This window comes from Staurois parvus, unplaced genomic scaffold, assembly GCF_062004578.1.
Source record: "Staurois parvus isolate SC_StPar_1 unplaced genomic scaffold, SC_StPar_1.0 ptg000499l, whole genome shotgun sequence".
NCBI classification, from domain to species: domain Eukaryota; kingdom Metazoa; phylum Chordata; class Amphibia; order Anura; family Ranidae; genus Staurois; species Staurois parvus.
Window position 1 is genome coordinate 3,624,956 of NW_028318295.1, and position 27,853 is coordinate 3,652,808.

A 27,853-nucleotide genomic window follows, 5' to 3' on the forward strand; every position below is an offset into this window, starting at 1 on the left:
AATTACTTCACCAAAAGTTTCTTCAAATATCTCCTCTCCATATTCTGTTGGCTGGCTAAACAGTCACCACTGTTTCCCGATAGTTAATTCATAATTTTTTGGTCAATCATTATTATTGGCAAGTGTCTCTCTTTAACATTCAACTTTTTTCAAGTGGTACTGGTGATTGCCCAGTGAAGGTGCTTTCCTTCAGTAACGGTTAGGCTTATGATGCTCATAAACATCGATGACCACTTCCTGAAAGTTTGATCTAATCAGATAGACTGTAACGTAGGCAGCAGACTAGGACTAACTTACTTAGATGCAAAGGCCATTGGTCAGCTGTAAGCAGACGTATCTGTTAGCTATAGTCATACACTTTTTTTTTTGTGTTGGGTAACACACTAGCACATGGGCATGAGTCCTTCAATGTAAATTCTGGCATGCTTCCTCCACCCGGAAAGCCTAGGTGCTGTATACAGCTGCCCATAATCATGAATGACCGTGCGCAGCTGTACTCGACTATACAATGACGCTTGTGCAACCACGAGCATAGTGTACCGGTGTATGAACAAACAAACCAAGCACAGCAGTTTATGTGAATGAGTGCTGTATGCAGCTTCTAAGGCTTCATGGCAGGGAAAATAAGTCTGAATTCATGCTGCTTGGATCCAGACACCCAAGTGCAAGCAGCCTTAAAGTATAAGTAAAGGCAAGACTTTTTTCTAGTTTTGGGTAGAGTGGAGATTGATTAGAAAACCTGTTAGGACTGTATTACTGCTTGTGCCTCCATTAGAGAGATTTACTTTTCTATTTGCCTGTTTACCATTAATACAGAGTGGAAGTGAAAGAAAATCCCAATCTCCCAATGGGACAAAGATGAGGGAAAAAAACAAGCAAAACAAAAACAAAAAAAAAACCTGGCAGGTATTATAACCCTCCCTTACGCTATTCAAAATGAAAAAAAAGCCTTTAGTTCTACTTTAATGCTTATTGGACTACTATAAATAAATATCTAAACTATATTTTAAATGTATAATATTTATGTGCTTTGCTCTTATAAGTTTACACTTTATTGCATACCTGTCTCACCTACATATACATTCAAGCAAATATAGAGCTATAAAGAATCAAAGAAAAAGGTAATGCTACGCATACTATTATAAACATTATTATGCAGATTAATCACACGGAACAGATATTTAGGCAGACAGTAACCTTTAACCTTTAGTTTTAAAGAAAAACATATACATATATATATTACAAACGCTACAGTATTATCTTAAACATACCATTGTAGGCCCAAGGCTATACAAAACAATCATCAAGTCATACATATCCCCTGAGTACCTTGCTTTAAACTTCTTAAATACTTATCTTCTTTAAATCTCTTTTGTTTCTTGGCTAAACATGTCCTGAGCAACTAATCTCTCTTGTCTGCTAAAAAACTCTTACCCACTTATCATTCTTTCATCAAGTTCTTGTGCTTTCAATACACAGGAACTAAAAAAAAACATCTTTGTAAAGATGGCTGAGCAGGCAGGATGATCAGCACTTGGATACTCTTGAAGTCTGTATAACAGTACGTTAACTGCAAGGTTACTTTTTAAGAGAACTTGTAGCCAAGCTAAAAGGTATTTATCTACCAAATAGAACGTTTACAGCACAGTCCCCAACAAAACATTGTGCTTTACATGGCAGAGAGCTAAACTAAACAGAATTCTATATTTAAAATACAAATACTATTAACAATGTTTTACATAAGTCCCTGGATGAAAATATTTACTTATTTACTAAAAGGGCCAATGTATACTGTATGCATTTGAAGAAGATATTACACAAAAATCACAAAGGAGCTTACAGTCTTATGTCCCTAACACAATAGCATACAACACAGGGCCATTTTTAGGTGCAAACCAATTAAACTATCAATATTTTTATGAGTTTTAGAAGGAAGCCTTTGCACTAAAAAAAAACCACAGGAAGATAATTTTTTTTCATATAAACATTTGATGTATGTTTTAATAAATGCCCATTCCTCAATTGCTGAACTAAGAAAAACACACAGTCTTTAGGTGCAACTGACTAATTTGTATATAGATTTATTTTTTACTAAAAAACAGTTATAAGCAAAACATAAGCCTTTATTCAACTGAACAAAAAAAAAGGTCATGCAATATATGGCTAACCTTTTTTTAGCGGAGGACCTAGAGAAAAAAATGGTGGGTTGTGCAATTTTTTATAATGATAGACAGTGATACACCCAATTTACGTAACAAATCTCATCAAGCTGCTACCTTTTTCACGTGAATACCAGAAATGAACAAAATAAAAACAGTGTAAGTAAGGCAGCGCTAATACCTAAACTTATATATACATACTGTATATAGTATAATAAAAAAACCATGTGAATAAAGAAATGCTTGAAAACACAATTATATACACAAATGTGACAAACAAATCCAAGTAGTCAATGCAGATAAACCATAGTATCCATTCGACCATTTGTAAAGTGTGTTCCACTCGTAAATTGAAAGTTCAAATGGTATACAGTTCAAGCAAGGCCTTTTTCCAAACTTCCACAAAAGGTGCTCCGACCCATATTAAAAATTCACCAGTGCTCCATCCATTTGTGCTCACCCCTTGGACAGCATAGACTCACCAGAAAGCAAGGACAATTGTAATGAAACAAAGGTCAGTCTTGCTGTTTTAGTTTTTATAGTCTGATCTTCCACTTTCCCAGACTCACAGGGCTCAATTCACAAGATAGAAAGCAGGAAACAGAAAGGGACTCATTGCATAAAACCACACAAAATGTTTACTAAAATTATAAAACAACCATTGCACTCACATTTGTTGGTCAAGTTTGGTAATTTATAAGGATCGCAGACACTCAACCGAGCACAAGAGCCATCAAGCATTCCACAATAATTCTGCCTGACGTTTGGCAGTCCAATAGTGACGTCAAAGTCAATCAAGTCTACCCCTATGCATTTCGCCAATAGGCTTCTTCAGGAGTTCAACCAGCCAGTGCTTATCACAACTTAACATTCACATTGAAAAAAAAGACCTTTTTATATATCTATAAAAGCAGTTACATTTTTAGATAAGTTAGGGGACATGGTCCTTTAGTTATACTTCCAGAGAGGATCATCTGCCTCTCTCCCCTCTATCTATGATATGTGTTAAGTTTGTAAAAAAAAAAAAAAAGCCTTGGCATTAACACTTTAAAATAAATGGAAGACCACAATATTCACAAGCTGAGCTATGATGGTTGAAACCAAATACTGCATATTCTGTTTTCTGATCACTAAAAATTTCATAAAGACATCAGCTGGCCAAATGGCTGAAATTTAAGGTTACTCCTACTGGCTCAGCTACAATTCCACGTACCAGTACTGTTCTGTTTGACTTTGTTGAAGGAGACTGTCTAGCTTTACTGACACAGCAGATTTATCATCTAGACTTGTGCATTTAGTAGATTAGAAGTGTATGTTACCTCAAAATTAAATTTTTAATGTATCTGTTTGTTTGTCCTTTTACATCTTTGTAAATGTAGTATGTTCTGTTTCATTTCCTAGTTTTCTGTCAAATACCTGGTTAGCCTGCCAGTACCCCTCCGTACTTTTACAATAAGACTACAAAAAGCATGGAAGCACATCTGTGATGGTGTGGTTAGTTTGCATATCAGTACATCCTTCTAGGAGATACAGGACACCATGCCTTCACACGGTATGCCTGTATCTCTTTTGGTCAATGTAGCTGGAATGCCCACTGCTGCAGCGGGAATAAAGCTTTGAAAGTGGCCGCAGTAGCCAATCACAGCCTGCCATTTGCCGCTGAAGCCTGCAACTGCATGAACCACAGAAAGGATGCCCCTTCTGGAATGCGTCTCACACAGATGGGGAAGGTACACTGTGTGATGTAATTCACTGTCCACGAGTTTACTGGTATGGTTTTGGTATTGTGCTTGTACCATATTGTGCAATTTTGAACATCAATAACCGCCAACTTGATGTCCCTCTTGAGTCATGCCAACCCAGCTTCTTCATATCACAATGCAAGGTTCCTCAGGTGGGGAAATTTACCCATTTGTTCTGAGGACCATTGTCAACAAGACAGAAAGGAAGGGGAAATCTATAATGTTAGAATGGTCACCAGAGCAAAAGGAAGGGGTAAATCATCCAGTAAAGACAATTGTCAAAGTCTTGCATTTCCAGGACAGGAAGTGAGCAAAATTATGACAAAGTTTGGGAAACTTTGAACAAGTGTTGTAAAGTCAACTGCCTCCACTGTGAAAAGAAGCCATGGACAGTGATGTTAATCACAATACTTCTCCACTGCAATGTTAGGTTGGAACTCCAAATTCAATTTGCTCTTTACAATACTACAGAATAGCCTTTGGAACCATTTTTTTTAGATATTTTACTAAAAACTAGTGAAAAAAATATAGAAGTGGCTACTGTTAAACTTCTGAAAATGCTAGTTGCCTGGTTGTCATGGAAAATCTTGGCTGAAATATTTTCTGCTTTGAAACAAGTTCTGACATCATTTGCCATACTTTTGCTTTGTCATATACACAAAAGATAATGGAGCATACAAAAAGGTATTTTCAGAATCAGAAATGGATGCTACAACATTTGTTTCATGATGTGTTCCATCTAAAGCAAGCTTTAATCTGTAATATATTTTCAGCTAAATATTGACCAGGAGAACAATTATTTTACACCAAAATTGAACTCGCAACCTAGTAATTGCAACAAATAAAGGCAAAATTTAGAATTTTCTTGGTATTAATTGATAGCTTTATAAACGTATAGTCAAATAAATCATTATTAGTAGTCTGCAATTTGAATTCACCTTGAACCAGCTCAGGCTCTTGATCACAAACCACTGGTGAACCTTATAATTCATTTAGCTGCACCTTATCTCTGCATTACAAGCAGAAGCCATGAACATAGGACTTCCTTCACAAGTAGGTCATGTAGGGGTCACACAAAAAAAATAAGAATGCTTTGCCGGCCACTTGAGTGCTGTGTCTGTCAAACTGCTGTCACCTGCCATAAACAAACTGACCAAATCAGGAAGTTCTGGTCTCTTTCTTTTAAAAAGTCCACCACATTGTATTTATCCAAGGTATCTCAAGTTGTTAAGACTGTGTTTACATGGTGACATTAGCACTTTAATGCAATCATCTAGTTTCAGACATTATTACATGTGCCATGAACACTCAGTTTTCTATAGCAATTTAAATAATTTTCTTGGGAAACTGACAGTAGCAAAATAAGAAATCATCCTGTCAAGATTGTGAATTAATCGAAACCTGCCCATGACTGAACCAGGGGCAGGTTGCAATGGCCATTGAAGCATAAAGATGTTAGAGACACACTGGGGTTGATTTACTAAAATTGGAGAGTATAAAATCTGGTGCAGCTGTGCATGGTAGCCAATCACCTAACTTCAGCCTGTTCAATGAAGCTTTGACACAAAAACAAACAAACAAACAAACAAACATCAACCCCATTGAGTATCAATGCACTGAAACTTCTAGAATACAATCAAATGGTTGTTAAATATATAAATACTGTATATGGCCACCCTGAATCTACAATATACTACACAAATATATATATATATATATATATATATATATATTCAACCTATGCATATAAATGTCTAGATCTCTTTTATAGTTATTTGGCAGAGTAGCGAATATAAATGTCCTTGGAAGCAATTCTTAATTTATCTTAATTTTATATTGATCATTGCACATAGACTAAAAAAAAATAAAAAAGAATGTGTGATTCACGTACAATCAACAGTAAGTGCTTGCTCAGGCAGGCCCCTGTCGCCCCTCTGAAAAGCCCTGGATCACTTTTCAGAGGGCAGTTGACAGGTGCCTGGGATGTGAAACACTTGTTTTAACCCAGAAAAGTCTGCACTCACCACACCACAATTGCATGCAGCATGGCCCCATTCACTTGAATGGATCAAGTGCAGCAGCAGTACTGCCCGTGGAATGCAACCAGAGGTATACATTTTGCTATGGCTGTGGTTTGTGCACAACCTGTCCAGCTGAAAATGCAGTTTAAAAGGTGGGGTTAAAAATGCAGTTCAACCACTTATTTTTGCCACCCCCTGGGACAAGTCCTAAATCAGATCTGCAATCATGTCAATGTCAAATTACATGAATTGGTGGTAGGTGGGCAATATGTATTGTGTTGACAGTACTATTCAAAATGTCAGACAAAGTTGAAACTACAAAACCAAATAAATGCAGCATCAAATGGTGATATAAGATATAAGATCTAATCTTTAGGGTACAAAGTAAAAAAAAAGAAATTATTTAAAATACTGTTTTGTTAGATTTACGGTATATGCACACATAGCTATCTACTGTCCTTGTTATTGTCTTAAATACTATAGAAAGAACCAAAGTAAAGAGATAGGATGGTTTGAGAGTTGGTAAGAAGGGCAGGGTCAAACATCTAATAATAATTATTACTAAAACCGCTCCTCACAACACTGGTGTACAAAAGGGTATCTGTGAATGCACATTGGTGTTGGAGGGCATAGTGTCAGGAATCTTTTCTCACCACGTTTTTCAATATGCCTACAGAAAGAACACAACCCACATACTGCCGTGCTGCTAAAATAAAACTTTGTAAAAGCAAATATCTACAAAGCCAGCGAACAACCCATAAAAGCCCTTAACATTTCATTACAATGAAATAACTCCCACAGTGATTATTAGGCCTCATGCACACAGGATGTTTAAAAATGCTCCCCCTCTTGACAGCAGCATTTTGGCAGAAAAAGCGCCTGACACTTGTAAAAGTTTCTAGCGCTTTTACAAGCGTTTAGGTGTGTTGATAGGCATCAAGCGCTTGGACATGAATTCATTTGATTGGCCAGAATAATAATTTATTCTGGTCATTCAAATTAATTAATAGTCAAATGCTAAACACACATTTAGGAGCATTCACATGTGACAAGTGTTTTGTCTGCCAAAACGCTGCTGGTCCTGAACGCACTGGCCCTGGGTTTTTTTCCCTGCTGTTAAACGCCCCTGTCACTAAAAGCTTCTAAAAATCTATGTGTGCATGAGGCCTAAATTACATTAAATCCTCAGTGCCAATGGTATATATTGGTTGATATAGTAAGTTTGCCCACTTACAAAGACATGTAAGGTCTGCAATTTTTTTTCATAGGTGTACTTTAAATGATAGACACACAATATCAACCAAAACTTCAGAAAAAACACATGATACATGTTATAAATTGAGTTGCAGTTCAGTGAGTAAAATAAGTTTCAGATCCCCAAGCAAAACAAGACTTGGCACTTGGTGGAAAAACCCTTATTGGCAAGCACAGAGGTAAGACGTTTCTTGCTGTTGGTTACCATGTTTGCACACATCTCAGGAGGGATTTTGGTCCACTCAGATCTTCTCTAAATCCTTAAGGTTTCTTTGCTGTTGCTTGGCAACTCAAAGTTTCATCTCCCTCTATAAATTTTTAATAGGATTAAGGTCTGGAGACTGGCCAGGCCACTCCATGATCTTAATATGCTTCTTCTTGAGCCACTCCCCTTTATTGCTTTGGCGGTATATTTAAGGTCATTGTTATGCTGAAAGACCCATCCACGACCCATCTTCAGTGTTCTGGCTGAGGGAAGAAGGTTCTCATTCAAGATTTTACAATACATGGCTGCATTCATTGGCCCCTCAATGTGGCAAAGTTGGCCAGTACCTTTAGCAGAAAACAGCCCCAAAGCATAATGTTTCCATCTCTGTGCTTGACTGTAGGGATGGTGTTCTTAGGGTCATAGTCAGCATTTTGTTTCCTCCAGACACAGTGAGTCGAGTTAATGCCAAAGAGCTATATTTTGGTCTCATCTGACCACAGCATGTTCTCCCAGTCCTTTTCTGAATCATTTAGATGTTCACTGGCAAACTTCAGATGAGCCTGTACATGTGCCTTCTTAAGGAGGGGGACCTTGCGGGCACTGCAGGATTTCAATCCATGACGGTGTATTGTGTTACCAATGGTTTGTTTGGTGACTGTTGTCCCAACTGCCTTGAGATCATTCCTAAGTTCCTCCCGTGTAGTTCTGGGCTCTGAAACCTCACTTCTCTCATGATCATCCTTTCCCTATGAGGCAAAATCTTGGACGGAGCTCCAGACCGAGAACAACTGATGGTTATTTTGTATTTCTTCCATTTGTGAATAATCGCTCCAACAATTGTCTCCTTCTCACCAAGCTTCTTGCTGATGGTCTTGTAGCTCATTCCACACTTGTGCAGGTCTACACTTTTGTCCCTGACATCCTTTGACAGCACTTTGGTCTTGCCCATGGTGAAGAGGTTTGAATGGAAGAAAGGTTTTGTGGACAGGTGTCTTTTATACACATAATGAGTTGCGCTAGGGGCACCTTAAGTTAACAGGACTAATCTGTGTACCACATGACCACATAGCCAGTCTGTGGGAGTCAGGATTATTGTTGGTTGGTAGGGGATCAAATACTTATTATACTCAGTGAACTGCGAGAGAGAGAGAGAGAGAGAGAGAGAGAGAGAGAGAGAGAGAGAATAATTTATAAATCTAAACTGCTATGATGGCTTAACTTACAAACTTGGCTTTCAAATTCCAGAGGTAAAGCAGGTCAGGAAGCACTAATTTCAAAATGCTCCAAATTTAGAAATAAGACCCTGTCATATTCAGGAGATTGTGACAATAAAGACAAATATATACCACTGAGGACAAGTTATATTATAAATTCTATGGTTTCTGATGACAATTCAGCTTTTAGTTGGTAGTAATAAAACAAAATAGTAGTATAGTAAATTGGGTTGACATTTGTGAAGGAGTATCAAATTCTGACAAATTCAATAAAATTTTACCTGCAGCATGTTTTCTTTGATCAATGAGAGTTAAATTTCACTTCTTTTATAATGGTTCAGGAAAACCCAATAAAAAAATGTATAAATACTTTGTGTACAATTTGTGTCTTTTTTATACTAGGATAGATTGTCTCCAAACTCTTGCTATGTTTGGCTTAGTCCACTTAAAAAGCATTCTACAGCTTTATGTACGGATTTAAAAATCCCATACAGACTGACAGGCAAACTCACGGCAGGATTCAGTATCCTGTTCTGTCTATGTACTGCAGCAAGAGCCATTGGCTTCCACTGCTGTCAATCACCTCCAGTAGGAGTAGGGAGAGCTGGGCTGAGCAGCACTGCACGCCGTGTTTCTATGAACACACAGAGCCAGCTCGGGAGTGAGGCCGCACAAGTGCCCCCATAGCAAATGGTTTGCTATGGTGGGAACTTGGAGGGGGGCGGAGCCAGCCAGGAGCACGGGGGGGGGGGGGCGAGAAAAGGAGATTTGGGACTGCTCTGTGCAAAATAATTGCAGAGAAGATAAGTATCACATGTTAAAGAAAAAAAAAATCATATTATATATATATATACAGTTGCAAGAAAAAGTATGTGAACCCCTTGGGATTACGTGGAGTTTTGCATGAATTGGGCATAAAATGTGCTCTGAATGTCATCTAAGTCACAACAATAGAAGAACACAGTCTGCTGAACATAATACTACACAAACATCAGATGTTGCCATGGTTTAATTGCACATAACATGTAAACATTCACAGTGCAGGGAGGAAAAAGTATGTGAACCTTTGGACTTAATAACTGGTTGACCCTCCTTTGGCAGCAATAACCTCAACCAAACATTTCCCATAGTGTCAGGTCAGACTTGCACAATGATCTGGAGTAATTTTGGACCACTTCTCTTCCCAAAACTGTTTCAGTGTAGCAATATTCTTGGGATGTCTGGTGTGAATCGCTCTCTTAAGGTCATGCCACAGCATTTCAATCGGGTTAAGGTCAGGACTCTGACTGGGCCACTCCAGAAGGCGTATTCTGTGCTGTTGCAGCCATTGTTTTGTTGAATTACTTGTATGCTTTGGGTCATTGTCCTGTTGCATCACCCATCCTCTGCGGAGCTTCAGTTGGCGGACAGATGGTCGTACATTTTCCTGCAAAATATCTTGATAAACTCTGGAATTAATTTTCCCATCAATGACAACAATCCGTCCAGGCCCTGAGGCAGCAAAGCAGCCCCAAACCATGATGCTCCCTCCGCCATGTTTTACAGTGGGGATGAGGTTTTGATGTTGGTGTGCTGTGCCTTTTTTTCTCCACACATAGTGTTGTGTGTTCTTCCCAAACAACTCAATCTTGGTTTCATCTGTCCACAGTATATTTTGCCAGTAGTGCTGTGGAACATCCAGGTGCTCTTTTGCAAACTTCAAACGCGCTGCAATATTCTTTTTGGACAGAAATGGCTTCCTCCGTGGTGTCCTCCCATGTACTCCATTCTTGTTTAATGTTTTCCTTATTGTAGATGTGTCAACAAAAATGTTAGCATGTGCCAGAGATTTCTGTAGGTCTTTAGCTGACACTCTGGGATTCTTCTTTACCTCATGCAGCATTCTGCGCTGTGCTCTTGCAGTCATTTTTACAGGACTACGCCTAGGGAGAGTAGCAACAGTGCTAAACTTTCTTCATTTGTAGACAGTCTGTCTTACCGTGGACACATGAACATCAAGGCTTTTGGAGATACTTTTGTAACCCTTTCCAGCTTCATGCAAGTCAACAATTCTTGATTGTAGGTCTTCTGAGAGCTCTTTTCTGCGAGGCATGGTTCACATCAGACAGTGCTTCTTGAAACCAGTAAACCCAAAACAGGTGTGTGTTTTTTAAGGGCAGGACAGCTGTCAGCAACACATCCAATATCATCACACTGATTGGAGTCAAGGTTGGCTCACTCCTGGCTCCAATTAGCTCTGGCAGAAGTCATTAAGCTAGGGCCTCACATACTTTTTCCTCCCTGCACTGTGAATATTTACATGTTATGTGCAATTAAACCATGGCATCATCTAATGTTTGTGTAGTATTATGTTCAGCAGACTGTGTTCTTCTATTGTTGTGACTTAGATGACGTTCAGAGCACATTTTATGCCCAATTCATGCAAAACTCCATGTAATCCCAAGGGGTTCACATACTTTTTCTTGCAACTGTATATATATATACAGTTGTGGCCAAAATTATTCAACCCCCAATGCTGTAAAGGGGTTTAGGGACTATAGTGTACATTTGGAATTGTATTCAGAATCAAATCCTACAAGGACGTTGTAACTACCCAAATGCAACTAAAATGACATCAATTGTTTATGTAATACAGTAGTAAATGGTTCTTATGTGGTTTCTTCATTGCCACAATTATTCAACCCCTTAAAGACTACCACTCTGAAGAACAGAGGTTCATACAGGTGCTTTCCATCAGGTATTGAAAACACCTGTGGATGTCACCGAGCAGCAATCAAGCATAATAAGCACCAATTAGGCAGCTTTAAAATGACTGTGATACTCAGCTCCTTCTAGACATTTACTGGTGTGGTTACAAACATGGTGAAGGCAAGAGAATGGTCCAGGAAGACAAGAGAAGAGGTGATTTCTCTTCACAGGAAGGGCAATGGCTATAAGAAGATTGCAAAGATGTTAAACATACCAAGAGACACCTTAGGAAGCATCATTCGCAAATTCAAGGCAAAGGGCACTGTTGAAACGCTACCTGGTCGTGGCAGAAAGAAGATGCTGACTTCGACTGCTGTGCGCTACCTGAAGCGTAGAGTGGAGAGAAGTCCCCGTGTGACTGCTGAGGAACTGAGAAAAGATTTGTCAGATGTGGGTACAGAAGTTTCAGCCCAGACAATAAGACGCACACTGCGTAATGAAGGCCTCCGTGCCAGAACTCCCAGGCGTACCCCCTTGCTGTCTCCAAAGAATAAGAAGAGTCGACTGCAGTATGCCAAAAGCCATGTGGACAAACCACAAAAGTTGTGGGATAGTGTTCTGTGGACTGATGAAACAAAATTAGAACTGTTTGGGCCCATGGATCAACGCTATGTTTGGAGGAGGAAGAACAAGGCCTATGATGAAAAGAACACCTTGCCTACTGTGAAGCATGGTGGAGGGTCAATCATGCTTTGGGGCTGTTTTGCTTCTGCAGGTACAGGGAAGCTTCAGCGTGTGCAAGGTACCATGAATTCTCTTCAGTACCAGGAGATATTGGATGGAAACGTGATGCAGTCCGTCACACACCTGAGGCTTGGGAGACGTTGGACCTTTCAACAGGACAATGATCCCAAGCATACCTCCAAGTCCACTAGAGCATGGTTGCAGAGGAAAGGCTGGAACATTTTGGAGTGGCCATCGCAGTCACCAGACTTAAATCCGATTGAGAACCTCTGGTGGGACTTAAAGAAAGCAGTTGCAGTGCGCAAGCCTAAGAATGTGACTGAACTGGAGGCCTTTGCCCATGAAGAATGGGCGAAGATACCCGTAGATCGCTGCAAGACACTTGTGTCAAGCTATGCTTCACGTTTAAAAGCTGTTATAACTGTAAAAGGATGCTGTACTAAGTACTAAGATTGAATGTCACTTGGGGGTTGAATAAAACTGATAATGCTGTGAGCACAGAAAAGACATTTGTGGTTATTTCATTATAACTGTTATGTTATATTTGTCTGACCTACAAGTGCCTCTTTAATGTAAATGTAAGCAAGATGACTGAATGATCAAAAGCAATGTCAAACTGGCCAAAACACTCAATTTCAGTGGGGGTTGAATAATTTTGGCCACAACTGTATACACACACACACACACACACACACACTGCTCAAAAGTATTATAGGAGCACTTTTTAATCAGAGTGTAGTATCAAGCCAATTAAACTTCTTGGCTAGTGATCTGGCCTATTAAGTAGCAGAGGGGTTGTTAATCAGTTTCTTCTGCTTTGGTGTTAATGAAATTAACAACAGGTGCACTAGATGGGCAACAATGAGATGACCCCCAACACAGGAATGATTTTACAGGTGGAGGCCACTGTCATTTTTTTCCTACTCATCTTTTCTGACTGCTTTTCACTAGTTTTGCCTTTGGCTAGGGTCACTACTGGTAGCATGAGGGGATACCTGGACCCTACAGAGGTTGCACAGGCAATTCAACTCCTCCAGGATGGCACATCAATACGTGTCATTGCTAGAAGGTTTGCTGTGTCTCCCAGCACAGTCTCAAGAGCATGGAGGAGATTCCAGGAGACATGCAGTTACTCTAGGAGAGCTGGTCAGGGCAATATAAGGTCCTTAACCCATCATCAGGACTGGTATCTGCTCCTTTGTGCAAGGAGGAACAGGATGAGCACTGCCAGAGCCCTACAAAATGACCTCCAGTGGCCACTGGTGTGAATGTCTCTGACCAAACAATCAGAAACAGACTTCATAGAGCTCGATTGGCATTTGCCATTGAACACCAGAATTGGCAGCTCTGACACTGGTGCCCTGTGCTTTTCACAGATGAGAGCAGGTTCACTCTGAGCACATGTGACAGATGTGAAAGGGTCTGGAGAACCTGTGGAGAACGTTATGCTGCTTGTAACATCGTTCAGTGTGACCATTTTGGTGGTGGGCCAGTAATGGTCTGGGGGGGGGGCATATCCATATAAAATATAAATCCAAGATATAAATATAAGATATAAATCCAATAGAACACCTCTGGGATATCATGTTTCAGTCCATCCGACACTGCCAGGTTGCACCTCAGGCTGTCCAGGAGTTCAGTGATGCCCTGGTCCAGATCTGGGAGGAAATACCCCAGGACACCATCCGAAGCATTGCTTCAGGATGAGCCGTCCGCTCTGATTGACACCCCATCCTCTGTTAATTACACTCAGCCAGCCTTCCCTTTAATGGTCTTCTATATAATGGCCGCCGGCCAGGGTTACCAGAGACTTGACAAAGCGCAACTGCGCAAAACATGTCGTCTTGGTAACCCTACATATGCTCCCAGCTGAAGTCAACGCCGGACACTGCCTTCGCTTGCCATGGTGACACCACCCAGGACGCTGGTACGCTGACACCACGTGATTTGAAGCCGACAGGAGCATTCTCTGATCTCAGCTCCCCTCAGAGCGGATGGGCCGTCCACTGGAATCACACTGTCCACTTCAGGCTGGTCAATTTTATTATATTTGCTACTTTGTCTCACCCAATAAAGATGCACCTTCACTAAGGTGCTTGTCTGAGAGCATTTTCCACAGCGCCTTTTTTTTCCAGTTCTCTTGGCCATGTAAAATGACAGAGCAGGGTCAGTGCATGCTGAAGTGCACAGTGCGCAGAAGTCGCCAACTGTCTGCAGAGTCAGTAGCTAAAGACCTCCAAACATCAGATTAGCACAACAACAGTGAATAGAGAGCTTCATGGAATGGGTTTCCATGGCCGAGCAGTTGCATCCCAGCCTTACATCACCAAGTACAATGCAAAGCATCAGATGCAGTGGTGTAAAGCACACTGCCACTAGACTCTAGAGCAGTGGAGGTGTGTTCTCTGGAGTGACAAATAATGCTTCCCTGTCTGGCAATTTGATGGACGTATCTGGGTGTAAAGTAAAGGGAACTCTTAAGGTGTCAGCATACGAAGACATTTCAGACAATTTCATGCTCCCAACTTTATGGGAAGAGTTTGGGGATGGCCTCTTTCTGTTCCAACATGACTGCTCACCAGTGCACAAAGCAAGGTCCATAAAGACATGGATGGGCAAGTTAGAATTGGAGGAACTTGACTGGTACTGAACTCAACCCGATAGAACACCTTTGGGATGAATTAGAGCGATACATATACATATGTGCTCATAATGTACTGTTAGTGCTCATTACCTCATTATGGTATTTCTGCATTCTCATACCTTGGTCTTGTCAAAACTTTAATAAAAAGATTGGAAATGGGAAAAAAATATATGGATTTACATTCACCTTAAGTACAACAAGGTGAATTCCACCTTGTGGATTCATCTTTTGTATTTACCAATATTGACATTTTGCTCTGACAGGAGAGAAGCACTCTGCTACACAGCACCTGCACTGCCTGCCCCTCAACTCCCATCCACTGTCCATGTTCTCCAAGGCTGAGCAAGAAAAGTGGAGGAGTGGGCACAACGGCTGCAAATGACTGCAGATGCAAAATGGGAGACCCGAAAGTCCAGTATCAGTGCATTTGATTTGATTATAGTAATAACTATACTTCCAGCGCTTAGTAAAAATGTAAACAGTAAATAAAACAGACAAGTCCATAAGGTGGCATACATCTTGCTACACTTATAAGCTAGCACATTTTTAAAGTGCAGCAATTCCTGGAGTTCTTCTTTAAATTAGGAAATGCAAGAAAAAAGTAATGAAGCACACTCAATCAGATTTTAGCTGTCAGCGACTCCATTTAGGTATGTTGAACTCTGATTGATTGTTCCACGTTGTTACACCTTGCACCTAACCGTTGCTCTTTGCATATTCTTACGGCAATATTAACAATGAGCATGATTGTATCTGAATAGTTACATGTGATACAGAAGACTGAAGATGGGTAATTAGGATAAACTGATAAGCAAAAGTAGTAAGGTGATCAAACTTTATTTCTTACCTTTCTCTCCACTCATGTCGTAGGTCTTGTCTTGCAGAAAGTAATGGCAAGATTGACTTTGCTATATTGCACCTGTCCTGTTGTGACCTCGTTTGTTGTACAAGTTCTTTTAGCATAAGGCTGGTCTGTGGAGCAGTAAATTAACATGGAAAAGAACAAAGAGAAATTTTAAAGCCTTCATAGGAATAGAGGTACACTTAAAAAAAAAAAAAAAAAATATATATATATATATATATATATATATATATATAGTGAAGGAAATACGTTTTTGATCCCCTGCTGATTTTGAATGCTTATTTCCCTCAAGAACATGCAAATCAGTGCATAATTTGTTAGACATGCATTTCTCTTGATTTTTTTGTTGCTATTCTGTCTCTCAGTGTTACAATACACCTACCATTCAATTTTTAGACTGATCATTTCTTTGTGAGTGGGCAAACATTCAAAATCAGCAGGAGATCAAATACTTGTTTTCTTCACTGTATATATATTTATTAATTAGCATTACTGCATTGTATACAAACTAATCAATAGATGAGAAACAATGGCCTGAATATGGGCAATATGTATTAACATTTCAATATGTGTTATGTAAAACACACTATAACATATAATGAAACAAACCACATGGAATTTGCCCCAGCTATTTAAAAATAAGGTATAATAAGTCCTCCTACTAACAGTGGACAGGACTCAAAGGGTTATGATTAAATAACAAATTAAATAACAAGGTATGCTGCTCTTGGTCAAGGTAGTTTTAAGCATAGAGTTCAGTGTCCATAATTAGATAATGCATAGATTTCAGGATTTAGGATTAAATAACACCTAGAGTACAGGAGTCAGGCTAAAGTAGCACAGAGAGTTCAGGGGTCACGATTAAATGATGCAGAGTTCAGGAATTAGTAACGCACAGAGATTGGGGTCAGGATAAAGGGATACTGAGAATTCAGGGGTCAGGATTAAGTAACACAAAGTTCAGAGGTCAGGCGTAGGTAACACACAGAGATCAAGGGTCAGGATTAACCAACACAGTTTTAGATAACACACAGAGATCAGGGGACAGAATTAACCAACACAGTCTAATGCTGGCCATATACTATACAATTTTCTGTCCAATTTCTGTTAGATTTACCTTCAACTATGTAGTGCAAGGGCCTGCCTAATTGGATACAACTGAAAGTGTTGTTTAGGTTTGACCTCATATTATATGGTTTTTAGTAAATCTAAAGCAAAATTCTCAAGAAAATTTTATAATGTATGGCCAGTTAAGAGAGACAATGGGACAGGATTAAAGCGGTTGTAAACTTCAGACATGAAATATAAACAAAGCATATCCCACTATAGTGTGTACTTTTTCTCAATTAAGAGAACTAAATGTCCTTTCTGTCTGCTGCTTCGTTCCTTTGCTGTCAGCCTGAATCACTTCTGATAAGTTTTTCTGATACAAAGAGATAAATGGTGAACTATGCATTCCCCGCTTTATTAAAATGACTCTTATAAACCATTTTTAATAAAGTAAAATAAAAACAAAAAGGTGCTCCAAGCAGTTTGATCCCTCAACAAAGATTACACACTGTGCGCAAAAGACATCTAAGGCAGCCCATACATGATTCCTTTTTTCTCATTCAACCAGCAGGTTGAACAAAAAGAAAGAGCTGATTCTTTCATCCACCTGTTTGGTGTGGATGTGGGAAACTATCCCGCTGAGGTATTGTATTCTGCTGGTGGGGAGCTTTTACCACCGCAAGAATACATTGAACAGTGTTGCCAGCTATTAGCCGGTGGTTCTGATCGTATGGTAAAAAACCAACAGGCTGGTTGTACACAAGTCTTGCGTACAACCAGCTAGCCCATACATGGATCAAAATTCAGCTGGTCCCTGCTGAACTGGCCAAATTTCGATCCATATATGGCTGGCTTTAATGTTTTCTGAGTCTATGGATTCACAATAAAGAAACGCAAACAGCTGTAGCAAGTGTGAGGCTTTCTATTACTGATACACATTAATCTGTTGTATTGAATTTCTTTACAAGCATATCAAAATTAGAGGATACATGTACTTTCAAACAAAGTGCATTTATCCTTTATGTCTCGTTTACCTGACCCAACCTAATCCACCCCCCTCCCAGAATCATAGTTATCTTTTTCCAATGGCTAAAGCCCCTGGAGTTTCTTTACATTCCTCAATGCAATAACCCTTGTTTCAAAGTGTTCTAATCCTTTAACCCTTTGCTGTCACTGATGTAAGGCTTATGTCAGCAGCTATGGCAGTATTTAAATACACAAGTACATTTCTTCAGCCAACTGTTGGCTTTCTTGTGGAACATTTTCTCCTCCAGTTTTAGAGCTGTTATTACATTCAATACAGTACAAGGGAAAATATTATGGGTCTAAAAGACCCCTAATGTCTTATTAACAAGAACTTGTGACTTCCAATGTGTAGTCACATTGGTGTTTTGCCAGCCCCCTAAGTTATAGCAGTAAAGTAAACAAAAATAAAAAGAAAGAACGTTAAAAACTACAAATACATATATCAATAAAAACTAAATAGTTTTAAAGCCTCCCTGCCACTAGCTACATTATGTACATGCTTTAAATGTGTAGTATCTAGTAAAAAATGTTTTAATTTTGGATAGAGTGTCAGTGATCCCTGTCAGTTTTTTTTTTGTTTTTGCCATCTGTGTCCCATTGGGGAGATTTCCCTTCACTTCCTGTCCCATAGCGAAAACAGGAAGTGCAAGAATCCCTGAAAACTAAGTGGATCTCTTGGGAACCCCCAGGCCACCAGAACTAGTGTCTCCATTGGAAGATTTCCTCCCTATTACATTTCTGGGGACAACCCAAAATTTGGGATTTTCTTTTACTTTCACTTTCAAGGATAATTAGTAAACATGACAAATAGAAAGGGTGAATCTCCCTAACAGGGACACAGACAACAAAACCTAATAGGTGTTCTAATCCATCTCCAATCTATCCAAAACTGAAAAAAAAAGGTTTGCCTTTAGTTATACTTTAACACACCTCATCTTTTATATTTTACAAAAAGGGGGGTAATATATTGCATGTACAGGTGTATTCAAAAAGCAGAACATTTTCTATTGTTTGAAAACTCCTGTATGCTATATGTGTGTTTACTCAACTACCGAGGAATACTCGAGCACAGTCATACACAGCCATTCATGTCTATGGGTGGCTGTAAGCAGCGTGTAGGCTTCCAAGGAGGTGAGAATATGCCAGAATTTATGTTGCATGAACTTAGGCACTCGTGTGCAAGAAGCCTCAAAGATGCCTTTAAATATTTAAGGGTTGGGGAAGTGTGATGCAAACAGGAAGGGAATTACACAGTAAGGATGTATCACAAAGTGAGTTATCCTGGCTATTTGAGTTAGAATTGCTGATAAGAGTATAAGGAAAGAGAGGATACATTTGAAGGTGCAGCAACACACCAAAGGTGCCAGGAAGGTGCTCCAGATTGTGGAGGTAATCATTTTTTTTGTCTATTTGGAATAGAGTAAGCAAGATTTTAAATATCTACTCTCTTTGTTGCTGTCTGTATACCTTTGTGAACCTTTGTGAAAATTCCCCTAAGAGATACAATAGGAAGTTAAAGGAAGTCTCCTAAAGTGAGGAAAATTCCCAGCTGTCCTTGAAACTGGTGTCCATTAGACAATTTCCCTTACTTCCTGTTCTGGAAACATCTTTCCTTCTTGATGTCAATGTTCCCCAGTACAAATAGAGGGGTGAATCCCCCCCCCCAAAAAAAAAAGGCAACAGAGCCTCTTTCCTATTTCATCCAAAACTTAAACCAAAAAAAATGGAGTTGGGGAGCAAGCTGCACAATTCAAAACAGACTATTATTAATATTATTATACAGTATTTATATAGCGCCAAATGGTTTCCTTAGCGCTTTACATTATAGTGGGGACAGTGCATGAGACAGTACAGTAACAAAACGATACACGAGGGGTTCGAGGGCCCTGCTCTTTCGAGCTTACAATCTAGGAGGGAGGGGATAGTGGCACAGGAGGAAGTGGCTGTGGGGGATGGAGTGGTAGGAGGAGTGGAGGAGATCGGCAGTTAGGTGAGAGTGGGGTAGGCTTCCCTGAAAAGATGGGTTTTCAGGGTGTGCCTAAAGGTGAGGAGAGTAGGTGACAGTCTGAAAGATTGGGGTAGTGAGTTCCAGAGGATGGGGGAAGTCCTGGAGTCGGGCGTGGGGGGTGGAGACCAAGGAGCTAGAAAGTAGGAGGTCTTGTGAGGAGCGAAGATTACGGGTTGGGTGGTATTTGGGTATCAGGTCAGTGAGGTAGTTTGGGGCAGCGTTATAAATGGCTATGTCAGTGTTAGTAGTTTGAATTTGATGCGTTGGGCAATCGGGAGCCAGTGGAGGGAATGACAGAGGGGGGTGGCAGAAGAGGAGCGGTTGGTAAGGTGGATGAGTCTGGCCGCTGAGTTCAGGATTGACTGAAGCGGGGATAGTCTGTGATAAGGTAGGCCGGTGAGGAGGGAGCTGCAGTAGTCCACGCGTGAGATATTGAGGGAGTGAACGAGTTGTTTAGTGGTGTCTGGGGCTAGGAACGTATGTATTTTGGAGATGTTACGGAGGTGGAGCCTGCATGAGCTTGCTAGCGATTGGACATGGGTTTGGAAGGACAGGTTTGAATCTAGAGTGACACCTAGGACTTTGGCTTGTGGGGTGGGACTGATGGTGGCGTTGTTGGTCGTGATGGAGAGGGTGGGGGGGGGGCGTGGGCTGGGGGGAAAATTAGGAGCTCAATTTTAGAAAGGTTCAGTTTGAGGAAGTGGAGCGACATCCAGTCTGATATGTCGTTCAGCAGGTGGGTGATACGGGCGGAGACTGAAGGGGTGAGTTGAGGGGTGGAGAGGTAAATTTGCGTGTCATCGGCGTAGAGGTGATAGTTGAAGCCGTAGGAGTGTATCAGTTTGCCAAGGGAGGAGGTGTAGATGGAGAAGAGAAGGGACCCGAGGACAGAGCCTTGGGGGACCCAACATAGAGGGGGAGAGAGGGGGAGGTGGTAGCGTTATAGGTAACGCTGAAGGAGCGTTGGGAGAGATAGGAGGAGAGCCAGGAGAGAGCGAAGTCTCTGATGCCGAGGGAGTGTCGTTTATCGAGGAGGAGGGGGTGGTCAACTGTGTCGAAGGCCGCGGAGAGGTCGAGGAGTAAGAGGACTGAGTAGTGGCCATTAGCTTTGGCGGTTAGCAAGTCATTAGTGATTTTGAGTAGGGCGGTTTCGGTGGAATGTAGGGGACGGAAGCCAGACTGTAGTGGATCGAGGAGGTTGTTGTCAGTGAAATGGGAGCTCAGGCGATTGTTAGACCTAGGTGACCTCCTCAGTGGTGGCAAGGCAGAAGGAGCGGAGTGTTGGGGAGGTTATAGTGTGCGGGATGTTAAGGGTGGTGGGGGGCAGGGTGGTTGCGAGGTCAGAGGAGGGGAGAGTTGGAGGGGTTGTAGTGGGAGGGAGGCTAGGTGGGGAGGTAAGTGAAGCATTGGCAATGTTCATATGGATTGCGTTGATCTTATTTTGGAAGTGAATGGCAATCTTGTGGGTGGTGAGTGAGGTACTGGGTGGGGGTGGGGGGGAGAGAGTAGAGAGTTGAAAGTGGAGAAGAGCTGACGAGGATTGGAGGAGAGGGAGTTGATGAGGGTTACGAAGTAGGTTTGTTTGGCGGCATGGAGGGAGGAGGTGTAGGTGAGGAATGCGGATTTGTAGAGGGAGAATGCTTGAGGGGATTTGGTTTTGCGCCACAATGGTTCCAGCGCATGACTGCGTCGCTTAAGGGGTGCTAAGGAGTCTAGGGCAGCTCTTAGCGTGTTGTTATACGCAGCAGTGGCCAGGTCAGGGCATGACAGTGGAAGGATACTGTCGTACAGACAGTCAGCTGCAGAGTGGAGAGGGGCTGGGTTCAGGTTGCGGAGATTACGGCTGGTGAAGGTTTGACGTTTGGGGGGGAGGTGTTGGAGGACGGGGAGATGGAGAAGGTAATGAGGTTGTGGTCAGAGAAAGGGAAAGGGGTGTTAGTGAGGTTGCGGGGGGTGCAGAGATAGGAGAAAACGAGGTCCAGCATGCACTGTGTCAAAGAAGCGGGATACGGGTCCAGATTACTGCAATCCTCAGAGGGGTGGGGGAGAAGAGTCGGATGCAGTGGGCCTCAAAGGAGGAGAAGGATAGAGGGGGGGTTTGGGAGGACCTGGAAGTTGCTCAGCGGTGACAAGAGCATGCGGACCCCACCACCTCTATGACCGCTCGGTCTGGGTGAATGGGACCAGACGAGACCTCCATAGGAGAGTGCCGCAGGGGAGGTGGAGTCAGTGGCTTGGATCCAGGTTTCCGTGACCGCTAAGAGGTTGAGGGAGTGGGAGATAAAGAGGTCATGGATGGCGGTGAGCTTGTTGCACACCGATCGGGCGTTCAGGAGTGCAACCGAGAGTGGAGGGGTGGGTGCGGGGAGGAGGGGGACAGGTATAAGGTTGAGGGGGTTGTGGCGGTTTGTGTGAGTAGGACTAGACAGGGAAGAGTCTATTTAGTAGAAGGGTAGAAGAAGGGTATTAAAACTACAAATGCAGATGTGATTAGGCCATGCACCACATGTATTCAGTTATCTCACACATAAGAAAGGACTAGATGTAAGAGATGGCCCTGCTGAGAGCAGCAGAGAGTGTATGTATGTCTGGAGAGAATGAGCTGCAGGGTGAAAAATGAGGCCTTAAGATGTGAGCTTCTGGACTGGCAAGACTGAAGTGCTGTCTATGGTGACTGTTATCTCAGACAACAAAATGCATTTTGATGAAGCAAAGATAACCACCTGTTTCATCATGTTGTGTTTAAATCAATGGTGAGTTTTAAACAATGAATCTTGTGTGGGTATAATTTAATGGGAAACACTGCCTGGCATTTTACTTAAAGGCAGAATGATGACAGATTAATCATCTTCTCCCATTCTATATGGGAAATAACAGGAGATTTATCACTTACACTTTCTGGTACAATATTTGCATCATCATGTGATTGTAAAAGACTGCTCTTTCAATTGTGTAACGGAGAACTGCTTTTGTAGCAGCTTATATTAATAGTGTGATGGAAACGAAGAAATCAGATTGAGATTTGAGGCATAATAGGAAGAAAGCAAGAAAAGAGGTAACGGAAAAAGGACTGTGGGTGCAGAACTCAGGCATCAGGAGAGGGTGAGAATGGAAGCAATGTCAACAAACTCTGGAGACCTACTGCAGTCTACAGCAACATTGAAGTTACATCTAGTGGAACATCACCAAAATTCTCGGACTTTTCCTGAAGACAAGGACTTATCATTTCTCATTAATATTTTCTTAGATGGACTGGCTGCTGGAGGGCTGGGATAATTACGAGCCAGGAAATCTAAGCTTTAGTGCCCAGGGAAGTACATTATATTAATATCGCTGTAGCTTTTAATAAAGAAAGAATGTTGAATGACCTCTGATGCAAGTTTAATTATTGTTTATCATATACAACCAAGAACAAATTGCTTGGGTCAAACTCAGTGGTAAGCATTTTTTATCAGCTGCACTCCCTGCTCGATGTGAGAAATACTAAGCTTCAACAGTCTCAGTGTTTCATATATACATTATGTACCCTATGGCCTAAACAAAAAAGAGAAAAAGATCTGATATAGTACTTGAAATGTAGCACTTATGATGTGCACCAAACTACAAATTCAAGAAAAAGCAGCCTCTTCACCTATCCTCATTGTGAAAAGTTGATACATTCACTGGGGTTGATTTATTAAAGGCAAACAAACTGTTTACTATGTAAGGGAATTTGTGATTTGCAAAGGAATTGCTCCTTAGCTTAGTGAATGTGGTGAAAATTAACTCTGCAGAGCTTCAACCCATTCACCAAACTAAGGAAAATTCCCTTGCAGACGTGAAAATGTAATTAAAAGGTGAACAGCCTATTTGCCTTTAGTAAATCAACCCCACAATATTTGCTCTAATACTAATTCAGTGTTTTGTTACCCTCACAAATCTTCCATGCTACTTTACTCTAATGCATTTGGAATTTTTTATACTGAGAATGTGAACAATTTTTGTTAATTTCTCTCTAAAATAATTTGAAAAAGTAAACAACACATTTTGATTTTGGTTGTTTAGCTAAACAGCTTCTTTGCATCAGAATAGAGTGGGAGTTTTCAGAGAAGTATATGTACGGTGGCAAAAAAATGCATGTGAACACCTTGGAATTAACTGTTTTTTCTGCAGTAATTCGCCATAAAACATGATCTTACATATGAATCAGCAAAATAAGTTGTTTAAATAATTAGAAACAACAAGCAAACAAAAGTTTTAGTAATCACATTTTAGCAGACTCTTGACTGCTTTCATTGCACCAACCGATTACAGCTAATATATCAAGTCTGATGATAGGTACTAGATCTGTAACTGCCGCTTCCCCTTAGAGTTGACTGAAGCCTTCAACTACTATCTTGAGCTAATGGAGGTATTTTACAGTGAGGGGCTAGAGGTCAAAAGACAGGATAACAAGCACTTCTACTGGTCTTGGCTTTCCTAGCCTTATCAGGTTTTGACTTAAAAAAGGCATGTGTGTTATTTTCAATGTTTGCACAATGCCAACACTTTCTTTTGATAATTTCCTGACTAAGATGGGATTAACCAGTGACCTCTGACAAGTATAGTTTATGAACTCAAGCTTGCAAGAATCTAAATGACTGATTTTAGTACCGCTGGGTTTATCTGTACTTTTTTAGGCTGCTAATCAACCAAAAACATATTATTTATTTTTTTAAGGGACTGCCAAGTATCTGAGCACTGACATGCCTGCCCTTGTTCTTCCAGGTTTGCACACTTACCATGTTTTTTATAAGGACAGTTTCTTGCTCTTGTTGGGAAGTGCAGAAGCCAGACTTCCCCTAATGCAGCAGGCATTGTATAGCTTCAAGGTAGGTAGAGCAGATCCTGCCACCAGAGTTCCAAACAGATAAATGTAAATGTCGCCTTATCTACCTCCTACGGTCCAGCACTTCCATCCCTTTAATGTGGCCATGGACACTTCCAGGTTTTACTTTACAAATCATGTGACAAAGTGGACCCCTGGTTCTCCATTTAAGCTGGATTCCCCCTTGAGCATGGAGACCACGCTCCACTGAGCTACCAAAGTTATTATGCTCCCATGAGTTACCAAAGTTATAATAATGCTTCCCTAAGCTTCCCAACCTGAACACCACAGCTTGACAGCCCAAATGACGTTTGCATTCACAGCCACCCTTGCACTTCCACTGCTCACTGCTGCATCTATGAGCTCTGCTGCACCTGCAGGCCCTGTAGTACCTACAGTCTCAGCCTTCACAGCACCTTTGTTACATCAATATTCTCTGATGCACACAGCTGTACCAAGAGTCTTTGCTGCAACCCTGCTGAACTCTGCCATATCCACAGTCTTTGCTGCACCTCTACTGCACTTCGGCAGATCCCACAGCATCTGCAACAACCACAGCCTCACTATGGCTGCATCCACAGTCTGAACCTCTGTGCCATCATACAGTGCATCCAGAAAGTATTCACAGCACTTAACTTTTGGCACATTTTGTATGTTACAGCCTTATTCCAAAATGGATTAAATTCATTTTTTTCCTCAACATTCTACAAACAATACCCCATAATGACAACGTGAAAGAAGTTCATTTTTAAATCTCTGCAATTTATTAAAAATAAAAAACCATGTACATAAGTATTCACAGCCTTTGCCATGACAATCAAAATTGAGCTCTGGTGCATCCTGTTCCCACTGATCATTCTTGAGACAATTCCACAACTTGATTGGAGTCCACTTGTGGGAAATTCTGTTGATTGGACATAATTAGGAAAGGCATAAACCTGTCTATATAAGGTCCCACAGTTAACAGTGCATGTCAGAGCACAAACCAGCCCATGAAGTCCAAGGAATTGTCCGTAGACCTCCAAGACAGGATTGCATCAAGGCACAGATCTGGGGAAGGGTACAGATAAAGTTCTGTAGCATTGAAGGTCCCAATGAGCACAGTGGCCTCCATCATTCGTAAATGGAAGAGGTTTGGCACTGCTCCCTATCCAACCTGATGGAGCTTGAGAGGTACTGCAAAGAAGAATGGGATAAATTGCCCAAAAATAGGTGTGCCAAACTTGTACCATCATACTCAAAACGACTTGAAGCTGTAATTGGTGCTAAACATGCCTCAACAAAGTATCAATCAAAGGCTGTGAATACTTATGTTTTTTTTGTTTTTTTTTTTTAATAAATTGCAAAGATTTCAAAACAAACTTCTTTCATGCTGTCATTATGGGGTATTGTTTGTAGAATGTTGAGGACAAAACTTAATTTAATCCATTTTGGAAAAAGGCTGTAACATAACAAAATGTGGCAAAAGTTAAACGCTGTGAATACTTTCTATTTGCACTGTAACTGCATCTGCAGCCTCAAGTCTCACTCCTGCTTTTGGCTTACCAGTACCTAGGTCCTCCCTAGCACCCTGGTTCCTCATTACCCAACACTTCCCTTCTCTGCCACTGTATCTGTTGAGTGACCTGGGGCAGTCTCTGCTGCCCCTTAGATTAATTTCTCAGAAAAAAAGCAGACACACAGGGGAGCAGAATTCACACCTCAGGCTGTAACAACCTGCTTGAGCCAAGATTGTACACTTCAATCTCTTGGTTATAACTTCTCAGAGTTCCATATAGGTTTTTGTCTCTCTGTTTGATGGAGCTTGAACATGCCTTCTTTGCTGCCAGCACACCCCCACACATCTTCGCCAAGGAAGCATGAAAGTGTGCCAATATGCATTACAATTTAAAATTGTGGTGGCCAAAATGGACTGCAGCAACAAGGTCCCAACACCCATTTTCTGGCAAGGACTTCCCAACTGTGTCAAGGACACTTTGCTGATGTGAAAAAAAACTACCCTCTGTGACGATAGCGGCGTCAGACCCCAGCCCTTCTCACCAAACTCGTGACCGAAAGACTAGCCAATCTAAAACCGCGCTGTCACGTGCGTAACAATGCCACGCCCAGCTGCACCCTGCACAAAGATTTTCCAGCTAATGGACCACAATCTGTGTACCTGCTGCCTGGGAGCGATTGTAACTGGGTCAGGTTAATTACGCAATTAACCATTCACACTGCCACCACCTCCTTTTGTACAGAGAAAGAGAAAACTCGACAATATCAGAAATAACACTATGATGTTTGAATAATCGTTTGTATAAACAATGTCACCACAGACAGATGTATGCAGACGTTTTAAAACACACAGCAGTGCTCTTCAGAAGCAGGGATTCTTAGCTTGCATTAAAGAGCTTTAGAAACAGTTCAACACTTTCAGAAAGTAAGATTTATTACAAAAAGGTCAAAAGGATGCAATAAAAATATTTACAGAAAAAGATGTAGCCTATATATATATATATATATATATATATATATACATACAGAGCAACAACACAGCAAAGAGATAACAGAAAGAAATTTAGAGAGGTGAGGTACTTGCCAAAAGTCCTGGGTTAAGAAGATCAAGTTTCCTGAGCAAAAGGGCCTTTATCTCCCAAAGCTGGTTCCTGGTGTTAACAGGGAGGATTCTTCAACTTAGCTCAACTCAGCTTAGCTTAACTTTCTGCTCCAAGCATAACAGCTTTTTGTAGGAGCTCAGCAGGGTGTCTCCCTGAAGTAGAGAACCAATTGCCTCATTCGGGGAGGTTGTTGGAGGCGGAGACCCCAACTAGAACCAAAATCCCTTGCAGCTTATATCATGACCCATAACTTACCCTCTGTGCATGTAGCAGCCTAGCCACTAGTAGATTATTATGCAGAAGCATCTGCTGAACGTCTAGATATGAAATATGACATACCTGCGTGGGACGGTTAAGGAGATATCATTATCTGCTCTCCTGTAGATTTCAGCTAGGGGGTGTAATATATCAGGCGACTTGTATTAAAGTGACCGATCTGAATATATGCCTGGTCTCCTTGTAAGTCTTTCATATTCCAAGATATGAAATCATAGGGGAAAGTGGATTTTGAATGTGATGTCTGTTTTACGGCTTATCTGGAATGTCTTTGAAGTTCAGTGAAGGACTTGGTTTATGGCTTTACGATATCTCAGATTGAGAAGCTAACAAACACCTGGGCACCAGCTAGTGGGATTTATAACCATTAAGCTCTCCTGCTGAGCATGTGATCTCTGGCATCATCCAGACTACATTCCTGAGGGAGGGGGGAAATTGGAGGGAGGCTGGTTTGGGAGTAGAAATGATACAAGATGGAGGATCCTTAGCAAGATGGGTGACCGCGTCCATC

At 41.1% G+C, this 27,853-nt stretch overlaps 1 protein-coding gene across 1 annotated transcript in view; it reads right to left on the reverse strand.

The window, feature by feature from the left end:
• The window catches only part of FTO (FTO alpha-ketoglutarate dependent dioxygenase), a 604,671-nt gene that overhangs the window by 305,236 nt on the left and 271,582 nt on the right, over window positions 1–27,853 (reverse strand). Inside the window, exon 8 of the mRNA XM_089689844.1 lies at window positions 15,522–15,646. Within this exon, the coding sequence (XP_089545970.1) occupies window positions 15,522–15,646 (125 nt within the window). The remainder of the gene's footprint in view (window positions 1–15,521; window positions 15,647–27,853) is intronic.